Here is a 20,456-nt window from a genome sequence, read left to right as displayed (position 1 = left end):
GTCCCAGATGTGCTCAATTGGATTCAGGTCTGGGGAACGGGCGGGCCAGTCCATAGCATCAATGCCTTCCTCTTTCAGGAACTGCTGACACACTCCAGCCACATGAGGTCTAGCATTGTCTTGCATTAGGAGGAACCCAGGGCCAACCGCACCAGCATATGGTCTCACAAGGGGTCTGAGGATCTCATCTCGGTACCTAATGGCAGTCAGGCTACCTCTGGCGAGCACATGGAGGGCTGTGCGGCCCCCCAAAGAAATGCCACCCCACACCATGACTGACCCACCGCCAAACCGGTCATGCTGGAGGATGTTGCAGGCAGCAGAACGTTCTCCACGGCGTCTCCAGACTCTGTCACGTCTGTCACGTGCTCAGTGTGAACGTGCTTTCATCTGTGAAGAGCACAGGGCGCCAGTGGCGAATTTGCCAATCTTGGGTGTTCTCTGGCAAATGCCAAACGTCCTGCACGGTGTTGGGCTGTAAGCACAACCCCCACCTGTGGACGCCGGGCCCTCATACCACCCTCATGGAGTCTGTTTCTGACCATTTGAGCAGACACATGCACATTTGTGGCCTGCTGGAGGTCATTTTGCAGGGCTCTGACAGTGCTTCTCCTGCTCCTCCTTGCACAAAGGCGGAGGTAGCGGTCCTGCTGCTGGGTTGTTGCCCTCCTACGGCCTCCTCCACGTCTCCTGATGTACTGGCCTGTCTCCTGGTAGCGCCTCCATGCTCTGGACACTACGCTGACAGACACAGCAAACCTTCTTGCCACAGCTCGCATTGATGTGCCATCCTGGATGAGCTGCACTACCTGAGCCACTTGTGTGGGTTGTAGACTCCGTCTCATGCTACCACTAGAGTGAAAGCACCACCAGCATTCAAAAGTGACCAAAACATCAGCCAGGAAGCATAGGAACTGAGAAGTGGATTGTGGTCCCCACCTGCTGAACCACTCCTTTATTGGGGGTGTCTTGCTAATAATTGCCTATAATTTCCACCTGTTGTCTATTCTATTTGCACAACAGCATGTGAAATTTGTCAATCAGTGTTGCTTCCTAAGTGGACAGTTTGATTTCACAGAAGTGTGATTGACTTGGAGTTACATTGTGTTGTTTAAGTGTTCCCTTTATTTTTTTAGCATTGATACTCAGCACCAGCCCTTAATCAGTGATGATCCCTTACTTGGAACCAGGATGCCACACCAAACACCTGATAAACACCTTTACAATGCTTATGAAAGTGAAGGAGCGAATACATCATGGTCATGTGCTGATGCTTTGAGATCACTGGACATGTGTTCTGAATGTCAATCGCACTTAATACAGCTATCTGGTTCTGCTGGTCTCCAGCAGGTCATGGTGTAATGGAAGGCCCTTTCACAGTGTTTAATATGAGGATTGTGTGCCAGTGTTGATCACCTGTGGAGTTAACAGCTGTAGTGTTAGGTGGGCTGCAGAGGGCTGTATATTAAGGCTGCTAGAAAACACACCGCTGCTCTAGCACTGGGAATTAAGTACAGGGGGAGGCAGAGAGCGAGAGCGAGCAAGAGCAAGGCAGCGAGCGAGCGAGGCAGCGAGTGAGGTAGCGAGACAGAGGCAGCGAGCGAGTGAGGTAGGGAGACAGAGGCGGCGAGCGAGTCAGAGGCGGCGAGCGAGGCAGAGGCGGCGAGCGAGGCAGTGAGCGAGAGAGGCAGCGAGGCAGAGCGAGACAGAGAAAGGCAGAGAGGGAACGTTACAGGCAGAGACGGAGAGTTATAAGCAGAGAGATAGGAGGCAGAAAGAGGAGGAGCGAGAGAATAAATGGATGCTCCACAGTATCCATCACCAGGGATGTTATTAACACGATATTGCGAAAATCCCAAACTAAGGCCCGTTATCTACTTCCCCAGAGTCAGATGAACTCATGGATACCATTTTTATGTCTCTGTGTCCAGTATGAAGGAAGTTAGAGGTAGGTTTGCAAGCGCTAGTTAGCAACTTCCTTCAAACTGCACACAGACATAAAACATGTGCTCAATTGGCAGCTTCATTAAATAGTACCCGCAAAACATCAGTCTCAATGTCAACAGTGAAGTGACAACTCCGGGATGCTGGCCTTCTAGGCAGAGTTGCAAAGAAAAAAACATCTCAGACTGGCCAATAAAAAGAAAAGATTAAGATGAGCAAAAGAACACAGACACAGGACAGAGGAACTCTGCCTAGACGGCCAGCATCCCGGAGTCGCCTCTTCACTGTTGACGTTGAGACTGGTGTCTGGCGGGTACTATTTAATGAAGCTGCCAGTTGAGGACGAGAGGCGTCTGTTTCTCAAACTGGACACTCTAATGTACTGGTCCTCTTGCTCAGTTGTGCACCAGGGCCTCCCACTCTTTCTATTCTGGTTAGAGACAGTTTGCCCTGTTCTGTGACGGGAGTAGTACACAGCGTTGTACGAGATCTTCAGTTTCTTGGCAGTTTCTCGCATGGAATAGCCTTCATTTCTCAGAACAAGAATAGACTGCCGAGTTTCAGAAGGAAGTTCTTTATTTCTGTCCTTTTTGAGACTGTAATCAAACCCACAAATGCTGATGATCCAGATACTCAACTAGTCTAAAGAAGGCCAGTTTTATTGCTTCTTTAATCAGAACAACAGTTTTCAGCTGTGCTAACATAATTGCAAAAGGGTTTTCGAATGATCAATTAGCCTTTTAAAATGATAAACTTGGATTAGCTAACAACTTGCCATTGGAATACAGGAGTGATGGTTGCTGATAATGGGCAACTGTACACCTATGTACAGTTGAAGTCGGAAGCTTACATACACCTCAGCCAAATACATTTAAACTCATTTAATCCTAGTAAAAATTCCCTGTCTTAGGTCAGTTAGGATCACCACTTTATTTTAAGAATGTGAAATGTCAGAATAATAGCAGAGAGAATGATTTATTTCAGCTTTAATTTCTTTCATCACATTCCCAGTGGGTCAGAAGTTTACATACACTCAATTAGTATTTGGTAGCGTTGTCTTTAAATTGTTTAACTTGGGTCAAAGGTTTCAGATTGCCTTCCACAAGCTTCCCACAATAAGTTGGGTGAATTTTGGCCCATTCCTCCTGACAGAGCTGGTGTTACTGAGTCAGGTTTGTAGGCCTCCTTGCTCGCACACGCCTTTTCAGTTCTGCCCACAAATTTTCTATATGATTGAGGTCAGGGCTTTCTGATGGCCACTCCAATACCTTGACTTTGCTGTCCTTAAGCCATTTTGCCACAACTTTGGAAGTTTTCTTGGGGTCATTGTCCATTTGGAAGACTAATTTGCAACCAAGCTTTAATTTCCTGACTGATGTCTTGATGTTGCTTCAATATATCCACATAATGTTCCTTCCTCATGATGCCATCTATTTTGTGAAGTGCACCAGTCCGTCCTGCAGCAAAGCACCCCCACAACATGATGCTGCCACCCCCGTGCTTCACGGTTGAGATGGTGTTCTTCGGCTTGCAAGCCTCCCCCTTTTTTCTCCAAACATAACGATGGTCATTATGGTCAAACATTTCTATTTTTGTTTCATCAGACCAGAGGACTTATCCAAAAAGTACGATCTTTGTCCCCATGTGCAGTTGCAAACCATAGTCTGGCATTTTTATGGTGGTTCTAGAGCAGTGGCTTCTTCCTTGTTGAGCGGCCTTTCAGGTTATGTCAATATAGGACTCGTTTTACTGTGGATATAGATACTTTTGTACCCGTTTCCTCTAGCATCTTCACAAGGTCCTTTGCTGTTGTTCTAGGATTGATTTGCACTTTTCGCACAAAAGTTCGTTCATCTCTAGGAGACAGAACGCGTCTCTTTCCTGAGTGGTATGACGGCTGCGTGGTCCCATGGTGTTTATACTTGCGTACTATTGTTTGTACAGATGAACATGGTACCTTCAGGCATTTGGAAATTGCTTCCAAGGATGAACCAGACTTGGAGGTTTTTCTGAGGTCTTGGCTGATTTCTTTTGATTTTCCCATGATGTCAAGTAAAGAGGCACTGAGTTTGAAGGTAGGCCTTGAAATACATCCACAGGTATACCTCCAATTGACTCAAATTATGTTAATTAGCCTATCAGAAGCTTCTAAAGCCATGACATAATTTTCTGGAATTTTCCAAGCTGTTTAAAGGCACAGTCAACTTAGTGTATGTAAACTTCTGACCCACTGGAATTGTGATACAGTGAATTATAATTTAAATAATCTGTCTGTAAAGAATTGGTGGGAAAATGACTTGTGTCATACACAAAGTAGATGTCCTAAACCGATTTGCCAAAACTATAGTTTTTTAACAAGATGCTTGTGGAGTGGTTGAAAAACGAGTATTAATGACTTCAACTGTGTATATATATACATAAATCATTGAGTGTAAACCTCCAAAAAGCCATTTTCATATGTATGGTACATTTTCATATGTACCAGGAAGCTAAGTATTGCATTTCAGACCGAGAGCCTAGGTTTTAGTTTAGAAAACCATCTCTACGCAGAAGCGACAGTTACAGGGATGATTAAAAACTGTTTAATTGTTGTAGCCACATCAGGGAAATTGGGCAGAAGGGATTGGTGCTTCAAGTACAGCAGTTCAGCGACATCTTTGAGCCACTCATTCTCCTTAATTGCTGGCCTCAACAAATCATGGAAAGAGACTAACTGTATAGGACGCTCTGAGGACAGGTCGACTGGATACTGGACAGCCAATAAAATTGGCAGATGCAAACAGATGATCATCTTCAGTGGACAGCAGTTCTTGAGGGCTTGAACAAAATTAGCAGTTTGTGATTTAATTCATATTGGTGAACAAGCATTTGAGTTGTGTGGTTCCAATATCAACAGTCCCTTATCTCTGGTATATCTTGGCATGCATCACTCAAGACTTAGTTTAAATTGTGTGCAGCGCAATGGATATATAACGCACAATGTGTCAGGAAAGACTCTCTGGGTTGGCAATACTCAGTATAGAAAACTGTTGGTCCCGCAACCTGGACCTACAGGCCATGGTGAAAACATTTTAACACAAAAAAGGAGGACTTCAGGAGAGTCTCAATTTGGATCTAATTTGATTTAAATGACCTTGAATATTGCAGGCAATTAGCCAGACAAAACTGAGTTAAAAAAAAAACGTTAAACTGTTCACCGAGTTCAACAATACATAGTGGCTGAATTTATCCTCAAGCAGACTACTTAAAAAAAAAAAAATGTAGCTATTTGATTTGTAGTTTTTATAAATAGCAGCTAAATACACTATATAGCTATAGATGTATTTATTTTATTTGACCTTTATTTAATCAGGTAGGCGAGTTGAGAACAAGTTTTAATTTACAACTGCGACCTGGCCAAGATGACGCAACAAACAGAGTTACACATGGAATAAACAAACGTACAGTCAATAACACAATAGAAAAGTCTATATACAGTGTGTGCAAATGAAGTAAGATTAGGAAGGTAAGGCAATAAATAGGACATAGTGGCAAAATAATTACAATTTAGCAATTAAACACTGGAGTGAAAGATGAGCAGAAGATGAATGTGCAAGTAGAGATACTGGGGTGCAAAGGAGAAGAAAAAATAACAATATGGGGATAAGGAGTTGGGTGGTCTATTTACAGATGGGCTATGTACAGGTGCAATGATCTGTAAGCTGCTCTGACAGCTGATGCTTAAAGTTAGTGAGGGAGATATGAGTCTCCAGCTTCAGTGATTTTTGCAATTCGTTCCAGTCATTGTAAGCAGAGAACTGGAAGGAAAGGCAGCCAAAAGAGGAGTTGGCTTTAGGGGTGACCAGTGAAATATACCTGCTGGAGCGCGTGCTGCGGGTGCTGCTATGGTGAGCAGTGAGCTGAGATAAGGCAGGGCTTTACCTAGCAAAGACTTATAGATGACCTGGAGCCAGTGGGTTTGGCAACGAATATGAAGCGAGGGCCAGCCAACGAGAGCATACAGGTCGCAGTGGTGGGTAGTATATGGGGCTTTGGTGACAAAACGGATGGCACTGTGATAGACTGCATCCAATTTGCTGAGTAGAGTGTTGGAGACTTTTTTGTAAATGACATCGCCTAAGTCAAGGATCGGTAGGATAGTCAGTTTTACGAGGGTATATTTGGCAGCATGAGTGAAGGATGCTTCGTTGCGAAATAGGAAGCCGATTCTAGATTTAATTTTGGATTGGAGATGCTTGATATGAATCTGGAAGGAGAGTTTACAGTCTAACCAGACACCTAGGTATTTGTAGATGTCCACATATTCTTAGTCAGAACCGTCCAGAGTAGTGATGCTAGACGGGCGGGCAGGTGCGGGCAGCGATCGGTTGAAGAGCATGCATTCAGTTTTACTTGCATTTAAGAGCAGTTGGAGGCCACGGAAGGAGAGTTGTATGGCATTGAAGCTCATCTGGAAGTTTGTTAACACTGTGTCCAAAGAAGGGCCAGATGTTTACAGAATGGTGTCGTCTGCGTAGAGGTGGATCAGAGAAGCAAGAGTATATGATGTATACAGAGAAAAGAGTCGGCCCAAGAATTAAACCCTGTGGCACCCCAGAGACTGCCAGAGGTCCGGACAACAGGCCCTCCGATTTGACTCACTGAACTCTATCTGAGAAGTAGTTGGTGAACCAGGCAAGGCAGTCATTTGAGAAACCAAGGCTGTTGAGTCTGCCAATAAGAATGCTGTGATTGACAGAGTCGAAAGCCTTGGCCAGGTCGGTGAATATGGCTGCACAGTATTGTCTTTTATCGATGGCGGTTATGATATCGTTTAGGATCTTGAGCGTGGCTGAGGTGCACCCATGACCAGCTCGGAAACCAGAATGCATAGCGGAGAAGGTGCTTGGGCAAGTTGCTGTGGGGGGTGCAGAGCTGTTGACCGGGGTAGGGGTAGCCAGGTGGAAAGCATGGCGAGCCGTCGAAAAATGCTTCTTGAAATTCTCAATTATCGTGGATTTATCGATGGTGACAGTGTTTCCTAGTCTCAGTGCAGTGGGCAGCTGGGAGGTGCTGCTCTCATTCGCCATGGACTTTACAGTGTCCCAGAAGGAGTTCATGCTACAGGATGCAAATTTCTGTTTGAAAAAGCTAGCTTTTGCTTTCCTAACTGCCTGTGTATATTGGTTCCTAACTTCCTTGAAAAGTTGCATATCGCGGGGGCTATTCGATGCTAATGCAGTACGCCACAGGATGTTTTTGTGCTGGTTAAGGGCAGTCAGGTCTGGAGTGAACCAAGGGCTATATATGTTCCTGGTTAATTTTTTTTTGAATGGGACATGCTTAATTAAGATGTTGAGGAAAGCACTTTTAAAGAATAACCAGGCATCCTCTACTAACAGAATGAAGTCAATATCCTTCCAGGATACCCGGGCCAGGTCGATTAGAAAGGCCTGCTTGTTGAAGTATTTTAGGGAGCGTTTGACAGTGATGGTCGTTGACCCATTACGGACGCAGGCAATGAGGCAGTGATCACTGAGATCCTGGTTGAAGACAGCAGAGGTGTATTTAGAGGGCAGGTTGGTAAGGATGATATGAGGGTGCCCGTGTTTACGGATTTAGGGTTGTACCTGGTAGGTTCCATGATAATTTGTGAGAGATTGAGGGCATCTAGCTTAGATTGTAGGATGGCCGGGGTGTTAAGGATATCCCAGTTTTGGTCACCTAACTGTACAAACTCTCTCAGCAACCAGGGCACAGCTGGGTGCTGAGGGTCTATAACAAGCGACAAACAGTGAGAGACTTATTTCTGGAAAGGTGGATTTTTAAAAGTAGAAGCTTGAACTGTTTGGGCACAGACCTAGATAGCATGACAGAACTCTGCAGATGGTCTCTGCAGTAGATTGCAACTCCACCCCCTTTGGCAGTTCTATGTTGGTGGAAATGTTGTAGTTGGTGGCCTTCCTAAGCCAGGATTCAGACACGCCTAGGACATCAGGATTAGCGGAGTGAGCTAAAGAAAAAAAAAACTTTGGGAGGAGGCTTCAGATGTTAACATGCATGAAACCAAGGCTTTTACGGTTACAGAAGTCAACAAATGAGAGCGTCTGGGGAATAGGTGTAGTACTGGGGGCCTGGGTTAACCTCTACATCACCAGAGGAATAGAGGAGGAGTAGGATAAGGCTAGGGCTAAAGGCTATAAGAACTGGTCGTCTGGTGCATTCGGAACAGAGAATAAAAGGAGCAGATTTCTGGGCGTGGTAGAATAGGTTCAAGGCATAATGTACAGACAAGTGTATGGTAGGATGTGAGTACAGTGGAGGTAAACCTATGCGTTGGGTGACGACGAGAGAGGTTTCGTCTCTGGAGGCATCAGTTAACCTAGGTGAGGTCTCCGCATGTGTGTGGGGTGGAACAAAGAGCTATCTAAGGCATTTTGAGCGGGACTGAGGGCTCTACAGTGAAATAAAACAAAAACTACCCAAGACAGCAGTAGACAAGGCATATTGACATCAGAGAGAGGCATAAAGCAATCACAGGTGTTGATCAGGAGAGCTAAGACAACAACGGGTAAATGGAGATGAACAGGCAGAGCGGGTCAGTTAGGTACACACATGACCTGAGTTGGAGGCTGGGGCCAACAGGTAAACAAAATGAGGTACCGTGTTATTGAAATAGTCCAGGGGGCATCAGCTGTGTAGCCGAGTGATCATAGGGTCAAAAGAGCAGCAATAGGTGAGTCAGGGTGCTGTTCGGTAGTCACTTCTACGCTAGGCGAGCAGGGGACACAGTGTTCAGAAAAGCTAGCGGGCCGGGGCTAGTAGATGGTTCTTCAGCGATATCGTAACAGAATAGCCTGTTGAGATCACGTCAGCAGTCCAGTCGTGATGGATCGGCGGGGCTCCGTGTCGATAATAAAGGGCCCAGGCCAATTTGCAAAGGAGGTATTGTAGCCCTAGAATTAGCTGGTATACAGGCCTAGCTCCAGGCTAGCTGGTGCTTGCTTCGGGACAGAGGAGTTAGCTAACAGTAGCCACTCGTTTGCAGCTAGCTAGCTGCAATGATCCGGAGTAATGTTCCGGTGTAATGATCCAGAGCTGCAGAAATCCGGTGATATGGTAGAGAAGCAGTCTGATATGCTCTGGGTTGATATCGGGCTGTTCAGACTGGCATGTGATTGTCCGAGCTAAGGCTGGCTGATGCAGGGAAAAAAGGCGAGGACCGCTAGCCGTGTCTAACAAGGACAAGTAGCTAGTTAGCTGGCTAGCTCCTGATGGAAGTTCCAGTTATAAGGAATAAAAATAACAGATCCATACCACATTGGGTGAGGCGGGTTGCAGGAATCCGGTGATATGGTAGAGTAGGCTGCATAATAGTAGGCTGCATAATGAAACAATCCCTAGTAAGCTAGTGTTTTGAGGTTGGACTGGTTATTATCTGGCATTAATAGACTGGTTTTATGCACAACAACTTCTATCCAAGCTGGGAGAGAGCGAGAGGATGGCTCATGTCATGCAGGTTCAGGTAGCCTATAGCCTACAGGACAGTTGTATATTCTAAACTAGCTGATTAGTATGCCGCTGCATCAAAAATACATTATATAATGTTTGAATTTCCAACTTTAATTATTGAATAAGTAATGACATTATTGCCACCAGCCAGCAGTCTAAAAATGGCAGCATAGCGACATCGTGTATAGCTTTGTGAAATGTTAATCTTAACATGAGAAAATGACAACCAAATTGGCCTACCAATAAACATTTATTCATTAGCTAAAGCAAACTATACAGTGCCTACAGAAAGTACTCACACCCTTTGACTTTTTCCAAATTTTGTTGTGTTACAGCCTTAAAATTGATCACATTTAGATTTTGTTTAACTGGCCTACACACAATATCCCACAATGTCAAAGTTTTTTACAAATTAATTACAAATGAAAAGCTGAAATATCTTCAGTCAATAAGTGTTCAACCCCTTTGACACAGCAAGCCTAAATAACTTCAGGAGTAAAACATGTGCTTAACAAGTCACATAATAAGTTGCATGGGCGTGTGTGCACTAATAGTCTAACATAATTTTTGAATGACTACCTCATCTCTGTACCCCACACATACAGATCATTTTAAGGTCCCTCAGTCAAGCAGTGAATTTCAAACACAAAGACCAGGGAGGTTTTCCAATGCCTCGCAAATGGCTACTAATTAGTAGATGGGTAGAAAACTTCAGACGGGCATATGCGCTTTCTTGAGCAGGGGGACCTTGCAGACGCTGCAGGATTTCAGTCCTTCACGGCGTAGTGTGTTAACAATTGTTTTCTTGGTGACTATGGTCCCAGCTGCCTTGAGATCATTGACAAGATCCTCCCGTGTAGTTCTGGGCTGATTCCTCACCGTTCTCATGATCATTGCAACTCCACGAGGTGCCCCAGGCCGAGGGAGATTGACAGTTATTTTGTGTTTCTTCCATTTGCGAATAATCGCAGCAACTGTTGTCACCTTCTCACCAAGCTGCTTGGCGATGGTCTTGGAGCCCATTCCAGCCTTATGTAGGTCTACAATCTTGTCCCTGACATCCTTGGAGAGCCCTTTGGTCTTGGCCATGGTGGAGAGTTTGGAATCTGATTGATTGATTGCTTCTGTGGACAGGTGTCTCTTATACAGGTAACAAACCGATTAGGTGCTCCTAATCTCAGCTCGTTACCTGTATAAAAGACACCTGGGAGCCAGAAATCTTTCTGATTGAGAGGGGGTCAAATACTTATTTCCCTCACTAAAATGCAAATCAATTTCTAACATTTTTGACATGCGTTTTTCTGGATTATTTTGTTGTTATTCTGTCTCTCACTGTTCAAATAAACCTACCATTAAAATTATAGACTGATCATTTCTTTGTCAGTGGGCAAACGTACAAAATCAGCAGGGGATCAAATACTTTTTTCCCCCTCACTGTACTTTCTGAAGGCAATGTACCAGCTCTGGCACCACAGAAAGCCTATCATCATTAGGCATACAGCTTCATAGACTTCACAATTTCAGCACCATGGACAGCGATCGGTAGTCAATACCTTGCGAGTGGCTGTCTGGGTGACACATTCAATTTGTTTTATTTTAGATTAGGGGTGGAGGGGACTCTGACCTTGCAGGGGTCCAGAGAAACTGAGTTACACCAGTGACTCCTGTGCAATATTGACTCCAGCAGTGCTTATTGAGAGTATGCTTGAGTGTGTGAGCGAGCGAGCGACTGATTGCTGGAGTTGTTCTCAGCTCTTAAAGCCACAATAACAAACTTACAAGTGGATGAGGTCAGCAATTAACCTCTCTGTAGAGTCTGTCTATAGCTTGCTGTTATCTGACAAAACATTGGACTCCAATCTATTCTCCCCTCGTGCTTTTCTCCCTCTACTCCTTCCTTTTCTACCGCTTCCTCTCCCTCGGTTTCTTTCCTCTCTTCTTCCACTCCCTCTCTTCACTCCTCTCCTTCCATCGTCAGTATTTTGTCAAAAGCAAAACCAAACAGCCTCAGACAGTTAGAGCCAACCTGACAGCTTGGACATAAATGAACGCATTATGCCACTCAACACCCTTTCTCAGAGAAAGGCTTTTGACAATGTGCATTAGAGAGGGGAAAAACAGGACTATGTGCAGTGTGTGTGCTAGTCACTCACAGAGAGTGGTTTTGGACATGAGGAGCGGATGACTGCTTTCTTTTTGGGTGTGTGTGTGGAAGCGCACGCATGTGTTGTGTTTTCCTGATGTCTGATGTAGCTGGATCCTCACGTGGATGAAAGCCTTTTCAAAACGCCAGTCCTCCAAATGGAAAGCTGTTATCACATGCAAATGACCGCGCTGTCAAGAACATCAACGGGGATGAATAAAAATGAAAAGGAAGCAAGCACTCCAAAAGTTATTTATTTTTATTGACAATCAAAATGCTCGGCTCCTGGCACCGGCCATTAAGCAGTTTTCTTCCCCTAGCAGGCGTTCTCTCTCACTCTCTCTGCTGTTATTAGTGTTGGAAATGGGCAGAGATGACAAACTGACAATGGGGCTATTTCTGTGGACGGACAGCTCTGAAATGGGAAATCTTGACATGCTGTAATAGTTAGACATCAGGGGAGAGAGAGGACTCTTCAGTGTGACAACCTATATATGCACACTGGACATTTGCAGCTGCGTAACACATTAAGGAAAATTGCCCTGCCTGCTCTTGTAGCAAAGCCTGTGTGTTCTTTGAGGAGGTGGATATAAATAATGGGATGAGATTTGATTCCCTAATAGATGATAATTCTGCTGTAATCTAGGTCACGCAGTGCTCAAGACTAACGTTTTCCCCTGCTGGCACTGGTGTCACTAACTTTTTCAAATGGTGGCACCAGCCCATGATTTGGTTGCACAGCCAAGTCAAAGGGTTGCAAAATGCAACTAAACGGTCGCTGCCTGAAGCCCTGGCACTTATGAGAAGGTTCTGTCTGTCAGTGTGGCTGATTATTCATGAAACAGAGGGGGTCTGGGAGTAATGCACAACGAAAGTGCTTCACTAGGTTTCTTCAACCTGGTCCTGGGGATGTGCACATTTTCAAGGGCTGGGAATTCTCCAAGAAGATGAAGAGGAGAATAAGTAAGAGAATAAGAGTTTCTCAGGTATAGCCGACTAACACTAGCTAATAAGTATGTTAGATTTTGTACTTGCAATCAAATATCGATAATATCATCCCAAAATAATGTTGCGATATGCAACAGTATCGATCCGCCCTTCTTCCAGCTCAGCATTAACATCCAGATTCAACTAACCACCAATAAGTAGGCTAATTAGTAGAATCAGGTGTGTTGGTGCTGGGCTGTAACAAAAGCCTGCAAACCATGTAGCTCTCCAGGAGCAGGGCTGAAGAACACTGCTGGTGACAACCATCTGCCTAGTAGAACCTGTGTGACTGAAGGAACTAGCAGAGTTCAGGCTGTGCTTACTTCCAAAAGGGATTTCAGGGGCCCTGCCATCCAAGTTAAATGTCAGAAGTAATGAGACCTCCAATTAATGAATATAAATGAAAGAGAAGTAGAGAGGAGGAACGGAACGTGGCACACCACTCCCCTCCTAATACGTATCAGGCAGCGAGCCAGCCCTACCCGACCACTGTGGAGATATCAGCCTTAAACGTAGACTCTCACCCCGCTCACCGGAAATTCAATTTGTTCCGTAAGCCGGGTGGATGAAAAAGCAATTATACACAGTGCCCTCTTTTCACAATCTGTCTTAAAGATATCTCCTCTTTTTCCAATCGCCTAACAAATAAGCCTCCAGATTAGCGCAGTCTGCGTTCATAGGGAGGGAGCGTTCCCACGGTTCGTGGTGGCAGCCACCCGCGACTCTGTGGAGCACCGTATTTTTATTAGTATTTTATTATTATTTAATTTTTTTAAATCGGGAGCGTCGGCCAAACACGACCCACCTGTGACCAGACGGAAGGATCAGACCCGTCAATCACTTTGAGAGACGCGACGGGAGAGGCAAGGTGGAAACCGCGCACCCCTCAATCTCCGTTACCCCCTGGGGCAAGGGTAACCAAGGGGAGATAACGCTTTGATAGCAGGGGATGTGGGTGATGTCACAGTGGGATATAGGGATGGAGGAAGAGTGAACTCAGGGATGGAGAGCACGTCAGAGAAGCACTTATTTTACACCAATTAGACTACAACCATGCTGCTTCTTCCTGTTCATACCAGGGCCGTTTGGTCGGTCGGTAGAGAGAAGAGAGCGAAGCCCCAATTTACACCCAGGGAATTAGGTGGAACATACACGTGACTGTGTAAAGTGTCTGGAAACCGCTGCACATATTCACTTTCCTATCCTGTCAATCAATTGGGAGACCAACTTGCCGGAGCGGGTAGCTGGAGAGTAGAAAGCGCAGAATGCCTCATGTTTGAGTCATGTCCTGGCTACGTTCTTAAAATGGCTGTATGGAAGAAACAACACCTGTTGATTGAGTGAAGACGTGGAGTTGCATCAGAGATGCACTGCTGTCTGCCACTTAAATTGGATCGGTCCTCTCTGGGATGACAGGGATTTAAAGTGTGTCTCGTAGAGCACACAGAGCGAGAAAGTGAGGGCAGACTGGGTTCTCCGAGAGGAGACGATATTAGTCTAAGAAATCAGGAGCATCCATCTGAGAAGGGAGAGAGTGACACCAGCAGCCCCAGAGAGGCCTGAATCCTGGGGAGGATTAGGGGCCAGTCTCCCATGATTGAGTCCCCCATCCTCCACCCCCCAATCACTCTCTCTCCTTCCTTCAATCCCCATGCTGTCCTCTACTCCACCCCTCAATCCCCCACCTCCCCTCTCATCAGCATGACACAGAACATGGCCACACACACATATAACACTTACTGTGAGTCGCTGATGATTGACCACAAGTGGAGGTGGCGGAGTGGGAGGGATCTGTGGAGACTCTTCCTCTGTCATGTCAGCCGAACCCTTCGACTGCTCTGATTGACTCTTTCTGCACTTCCTTCCCTTGGACCCGCCTTGAAACAGAAAGAGAGAACAGGTAAACGACAGCCCACCTACAATCACCTTTGACCTATAATTGTTTATATACCATAATTAACCAGGTAGGTTAGGAGAACATACCATATGACAAAGACTATTCACAAACCAGGGCTAGTTCGAATTGAAGCAAAGGCCTGACAACCAAAGAGAACAAGAATAGCTGGCCCGCTACATACGCAGCCTGTGATCTGCTGGCTTCTAGTTTACCAGCCTGAGTGGTAATACACTGTCTGTAGGATCCAGCCACCACTAATACTCCAGGCCTCCCAAATCACCCAGTAGCTCAGGGCTTCCAATCCAGTCCTGAGTCGTTAATCACACACACAGGCATATTGGCTTATCACACACGCACACAGACAGGCCTATTGGCTTGTCCCAGACACCACACACACACACACACACTTGTCCCAGACACTACACGCCACTAAATCAATGGCAAACGGTCCAAGGCCAAAGAAAAAATGTGAGGGAGAAAAGAGCCAACCGTGTGACATTTTTCACAGTAAAACATTTTTTGAGAATAAATCGAGGGTGGTTTTGGATATTCTACAAAGGTACACGACCTCAGCAGCTTTTGAGGGTTTAATTGAAATATGCTGTCTGTAGACTAAAGGAAAACATTTCACATGCCATACTTCTGGGATTATTCATGTCCTGTCATTTTACAAGCAAACTCTTGAGGTTAGACTGCCTGTTAAAATCTGGGGATGTGTTTCTAGGTTGTCTGGTGCTCTCTGGGGGAAGGATCAGATCATCTGTACAAGTAACTCAGAGTAACTCAAATTAACCCATTGACATGATGCAATATTTACACAAGTCAAATTTAGACAGATATAGTTAGCATATATCAAATCAGGATTCTAGTAGTAGGTAGAAGTTAGCCACAGATAACCTCTCAGTACCTTCTCTATCCTGCTCATGCTCCTCCTCGCCCGTCTCCATGTCTCCTTTCCTCCCGTCCTGAGGAGGGCGCTCCTGAATACCTCTGCTCTCTGCAGACATCGACACATCATCTTTCCCCTCCGCCCCCTCACCTGTGCCCTCTGTAGGACCTTCCTCTGTCTCAGAGCTCTTGAGGGCCTGCGAGTCCAAGCTGTCCATGGACTCATCCCCATTCACACACTCCTCCCGAGGAACAGGGGGCGCTGTGGCCGTCCTAGGGGCTGACAAGTGCTGCTCAGCCTTGGACTGGGCCTCCTTGTGTTTCGCCTGGGGATCATCAGGCTTGGCTTGGGGCTTCTCGCCATCGGCCCAGGTACCCTTAACTTTAGACTGGAGATCTTCATCTTTAGATGACCCCTCACCTTCAGACTGGATCAACTTGTCCTGGGCTTGAGGCTCCTCGTCTTTACAATGAGACTCTTCCCTTTTAGATGGGGAAGACTCACTTTTAGACTGGAGGTCTTTGTCTGTGAAGGTGGATTTGGCTTTGTCGTCTGTAGCCGGTGTCTCTTCTTTCTTGGGCCCTGTCCCTGTGCTGCTCTCCCCCTGTGTCTCGGTCTCTGTGCTCCGGCCCCTAGGTGCCACGTTGGAGTGCTCTTCCTCCATGGAGATGCTTTGTGTGTGAGGGTGTGTGTGGTGTCCGTTGGGCTGAGGGTCCATGGTGTCACAAGAAGACTCTTCATCCTGAGTCAGACAGGAATCGCTGGGTCCCGCTGTCTCTGGCTCAGGCTCCGCACCTTCATCCTCCTCCATTCCCTTCTTGTAGTTCTTCTTCTTCCTGATGATGCCCCGCCCCCAAGATGGCCGCCGACGCGTTTTCCTCTTCATGTGATCTGGAAGCAGAGAGAAAAAAAACATTTGGTTAGTTCAGTCACATGGAACACCAGACTCTACTAAACTGCTTCCACTTGCACACACACCAGTCTCTACTAAACTGGTTCCACTTGCACACACCAGTCTCTACTAAACTGGTTCCACTTGCACACACACCAGTCTCTACTAAACTGGTTCCGCTTGCACACACACCAGTCTCTACTAAACTGGTTCCGCTTGCACACACACCAGTCTCTACTAAACTGGTTCCACTTGCACACACCAGTCTCTACTACACTGGTTCCACTTGCACACACACCAGACTCTACTACACTGGTTCCACTTGCACACACACCAGACTCTACTACACTGGTTCCACTTGCACACACCAGACTCTACTACACTGGTTCCACTTGCACACACACCAGACTCTACTAAACTGGTTCCACTTGCACACACACCAGTCTCTACTAAACTGGTTCCACTTGCACACACCAGTCTCTACTACACTGGTTCCACTTGCACACACACCAGACTCTACTACACTGGTTCCACTTGCACACACACCAGACTCTACTACACTGGTTCCACTTGCACACACACCAGACTCTACTACACTGGTTCCACTTGCACACACACCAGACTCTACTAAACTGGTTCCACTTGCACACACACCAGACTCTACTAAACTGGTTCCACTTGCACACATACACCAGTCTCTACTAAACTGGTTCCACTTGCACACACACCAGTCTCTACTAAACTGGTTCCACTTGCACACACCAGTCTCTACTACACTGGTTCCACTTGCACACACACCAGACTCTACTACACTGGTTCCACTTGCACACACACCAGACTCTACTAAATTGGTTCCACTTGCACACACACCAGACTCTACTAAACTGGTTCCACTTGCACACATACACCAGTCTCTACTAAACTGGTTCCACTTGCACACACACCAGACTCTACTAAACTGGTTCCACTTGCACACACACTAAACTGGCTTTTGTTCCAGACCCTGCTCTAACACACTAAATGGAAGACCATGACTAGGTGAAATTAATTATATTGTGTAGTTTGCTGGGTTTTATGTACATAATTTTTAAGCACATGAACAAATTAATTTCCCAGGTTGATCTGAATCTGATGTGAATCCTTACAAATAGACCTTCATTAAGTGGTAATTCACTGGACTGACGTGACAGTGGACTAACACCTAGCAACTGAGTTGCCTTGTCCTTGCCAGGTCTTAAATACAAGAGCGGCATCAGATGTCCACTACATTGCGGTGGTCTGTGTTCTACATGACAGGGGGAGGTGAGGGTAGTTAGCCCCGCGTAAAGAGGGGCTGTGGGAGTAATTGCTAGTTGGATGAGGCAGACCATTGAGAGCGAGAGAGAGCGGGCGAGAGAGAAAGGGAGGAAGCTCAAACTTCTAACTCAAAACAATTGAAGGAAGCCCCAGATCTGCCCCACATCTCAGAGCCAAACCGGATTTTCGTGCTGTTCCCTCACGCGGAGAGACTTCCTCTAGCCCTTTCTACAGCGCTGTGGTCCGGCAGAAATTATTTCTAGTGTTTGAGATGCTGACTGCATTTCATTTTGTGGTCCTTTGGTCATAATCAGAGAGAACTGGAGAGTGACAAAAAGAGAGTGGGAGAGAGAGAGATAGAAGGAGAGAGACGGTACTTAGGTGGTAGCCAAGGCTACTGCTGCAGGGATGTGACTGACACATAAAAATAACTAAGTTAGAGAGTGGGAGCAAGAGTCTGCCATCTGAGAAAGTTCAGTAAACATGTCACAGGGTGTAGTAAAGCTTGACACAGTGAAACTTCTGCAGGGTCAGATTCTATACGCTGCCTTTTCCAAACTACAGCCACAGGGTGAGTTGCGCATGGAGGGGTCCATTGGCGGGAAGAAGGCAATATAAAAGACACATTGGTTATACCAGAACTGTGATTTGGGGCATACATGCCTTTCTTCTTATTTAAATTGCTACAAAAGCCCAAAACAATCTCATTAAATAATAACAGTATAGCCTGCCTTAGCAACCACAGTACAGCCTGCCTTAGCAACCACAGTACAGCCTGCCTTAGCAACCACAGTACAGCCTGCCTTAGCAACCACAGTACAGCCTGCCTTAACAACCACAGTACAGCCTGCCTTAACAACCACAGTATAGCCTGCCTTAGCAACCACAGTATAGCCTGCCTTAGCAACCACAGTATAGCCTGCCTTAACAACCACAGTATAGCCTGCCTTAACAACCACAGTATAGCCTGCCTTAACAACCACAGTATAGCCTGCCTTAACAACCACAGTATAGCCTGCCTTAACAACCACAGTATAGCCTGCCGTAGCTAAATCTGAAAAAAATGATGGCTGACGTAGTGGGAAAGAAAAGCAGTTCTTCAGTTTCAGGCCGAATGATAAAGGTTAACCAGCAGAACATGCAAAAAGATTATCAGGGCAAAGAATGGACAGACCACAAACGTCCATCATCCTGCGGAGTTCGCTACTCTGGGGTTGAACATGCAAGCCCCATACTATTGTGGAGGACTTAATTCTTCCTGCTGCCTCGGATATTGCTGGGACAATGCTGGGGGAAAAGCCAAAACTATACAGACAATGACCTCATCAAACAACACTTTCACAACGCATCAGTGACATGGCAGGAAATGTTTTGAAAAAATTACTGCTTCGCATACAAGCCAGTGAATTCTATGCATTACAACTGGAATATTTTTAAAGTACTGGACAGCTTTGTGACATCAAATGGACTTTGGTGGTCAAGATGTGTTGGTATCTACTGAATGCGCAAAAGCCATGACAGGGAGACATAGTGGAGTTGCTCCCAATGCCACTTGGGTACACTGCAGCATCCACCGAGAGGCTCTTGCTGCCAAGGGAATGCCTTACCGCTTGAAATAAGTTTTGGACACAGTGAAAATGGTTAACTTTGTTAAAGCAAGGCCCCTGAATGCGTGTATTTTCTGCACTATGCAAAGATATGGGCAGCAACCATGTAACGCTTTTACAACAGCGCTGGTTATCAAAGGGGCAAAGTATTGACACGTTTATTTGAATTGAGAGACGAGCTTAAAGTTCTCTTTACTGACCTTCATTTTCACTTGTCTGACCGCTTGCATGATGACAAGTTTTTTCTCGTCTATATGATCTGAATCTAGGATTACAGGGACTCTCCGCAACTATATTCAATGTGCGGGACAAAATTGAGGCTGATTAAGAAGCTGTAGCTCTTCTCTGTCTGCATTAACAAGGACAACACACTGGTCTTTCCATCATTGTATGATTTTTTGTGTGCAAATGAACAAGCTTACGGACAATGTCAAATGTGATATAGCAAATCACCTGAGTGAGTTGGATGCGCAATTACGCAGGTACTTTCCCGAAACGGATGACAAACAACTGGATTCGTTATCCCTTTCATGCCCTAACTCCAGTCCACTTACCCATATCTGAACAAGAGAGCCACATCGAAATTGCAACAAGCAGTTCTGTGAAAATGTAATTTAAATCAGGTTGGGCTGCGCTCAGTGTATCCTGCCTTGGCAAATCGCCCTGTTAAGACACTGATGCCCTTTGCAACCACGTACCTATGTGAGAGTGGATTCTCGGCCCTCACTAGCATGAAAACTAAATACAGGCACAGACTCTGTGTGGAAAATGATTTAAGACTGAGGCTCTCTCCAGTACAACATTGCAGAGTTATGTGCATCCTTTCAAGCACACCCTTCTCATTAACCTATGGTGAGTTATTCACAATTTTCAATTTACAAATAATGTTTTATATGTAAGATGTTTAAATAAAGAGCAAAATTATTGATTATTATTATTTGTGCCCTGGTCCTATAAGAGCTCTTTGTCACTTCCCACGAGCCGGGTTGTGACAAAAACACACTAATTATTATGTTTAATAAATGTATCGTATAGTGTGTGTGTGTGGCAGGCTTTCAATAATGGCAAAAAACATTTGAGAGTGCGCTGACCCTGGTGCTAGAGGGGGTACGCAGCTGGAGGTTGAATGTTTGAAGGGGTACGGGACTATGAAAAGTTTGGGAACCACTGGCCTAAAGGATAAGCCTCTGTTTTTACCATTAGCCAATGTTCATTCAAGTGTCAAAGAATGTTATAGGCTAAATAATCATTTGTTTTCTCATTGTTGTTGACATATTATACATACACACACAATTAGTAAGCCATTCAAA

The 20,456-nt window shown here is 45.5% G+C and overlaps 1 protein-coding gene across 2 annotated transcripts in view; it reads right to left on the bottom strand.

Annotated features, from left to right (window-relative positions):
- The window catches only part of atad2b (ATPase family AAA domain containing 2B), a 135,688-nt gene that overhangs the window by 11,445 nt on the left and 103,787 nt on the right, over positions 1-20,456 (bottom strand). For both annotated transcript variants that reach the window (XM_014205715.2, XM_014205714.2), the window contains exons 25-26: positions 15,370-16,242; positions 14,306-14,442 (exon numbers count right to left, since the gene is read on the bottom strand). In XM_014205715.2, coding sequence (XP_014061190.1) covers positions 14,306-14,442; positions 15,370-16,242 — 1,010 coding nt within the window. The remainder of the gene's footprint in view (positions 1-14,305; positions 14,443-15,369; positions 16,243-20,456) is intronic.

Source organism: Salmo salar, chromosome ssa06 (assembly GCF_905237065.1).
Source record: "Salmo salar chromosome ssa06, Ssal_v3.1, whole genome shotgun sequence".
NCBI lineage: Eukaryota > Metazoa > Chordata > Actinopteri > Salmoniformes > Salmonidae > Salmo > Salmo salar.
This window is presented reverse-complemented; position numbering and strand designations above follow the sequence as displayed.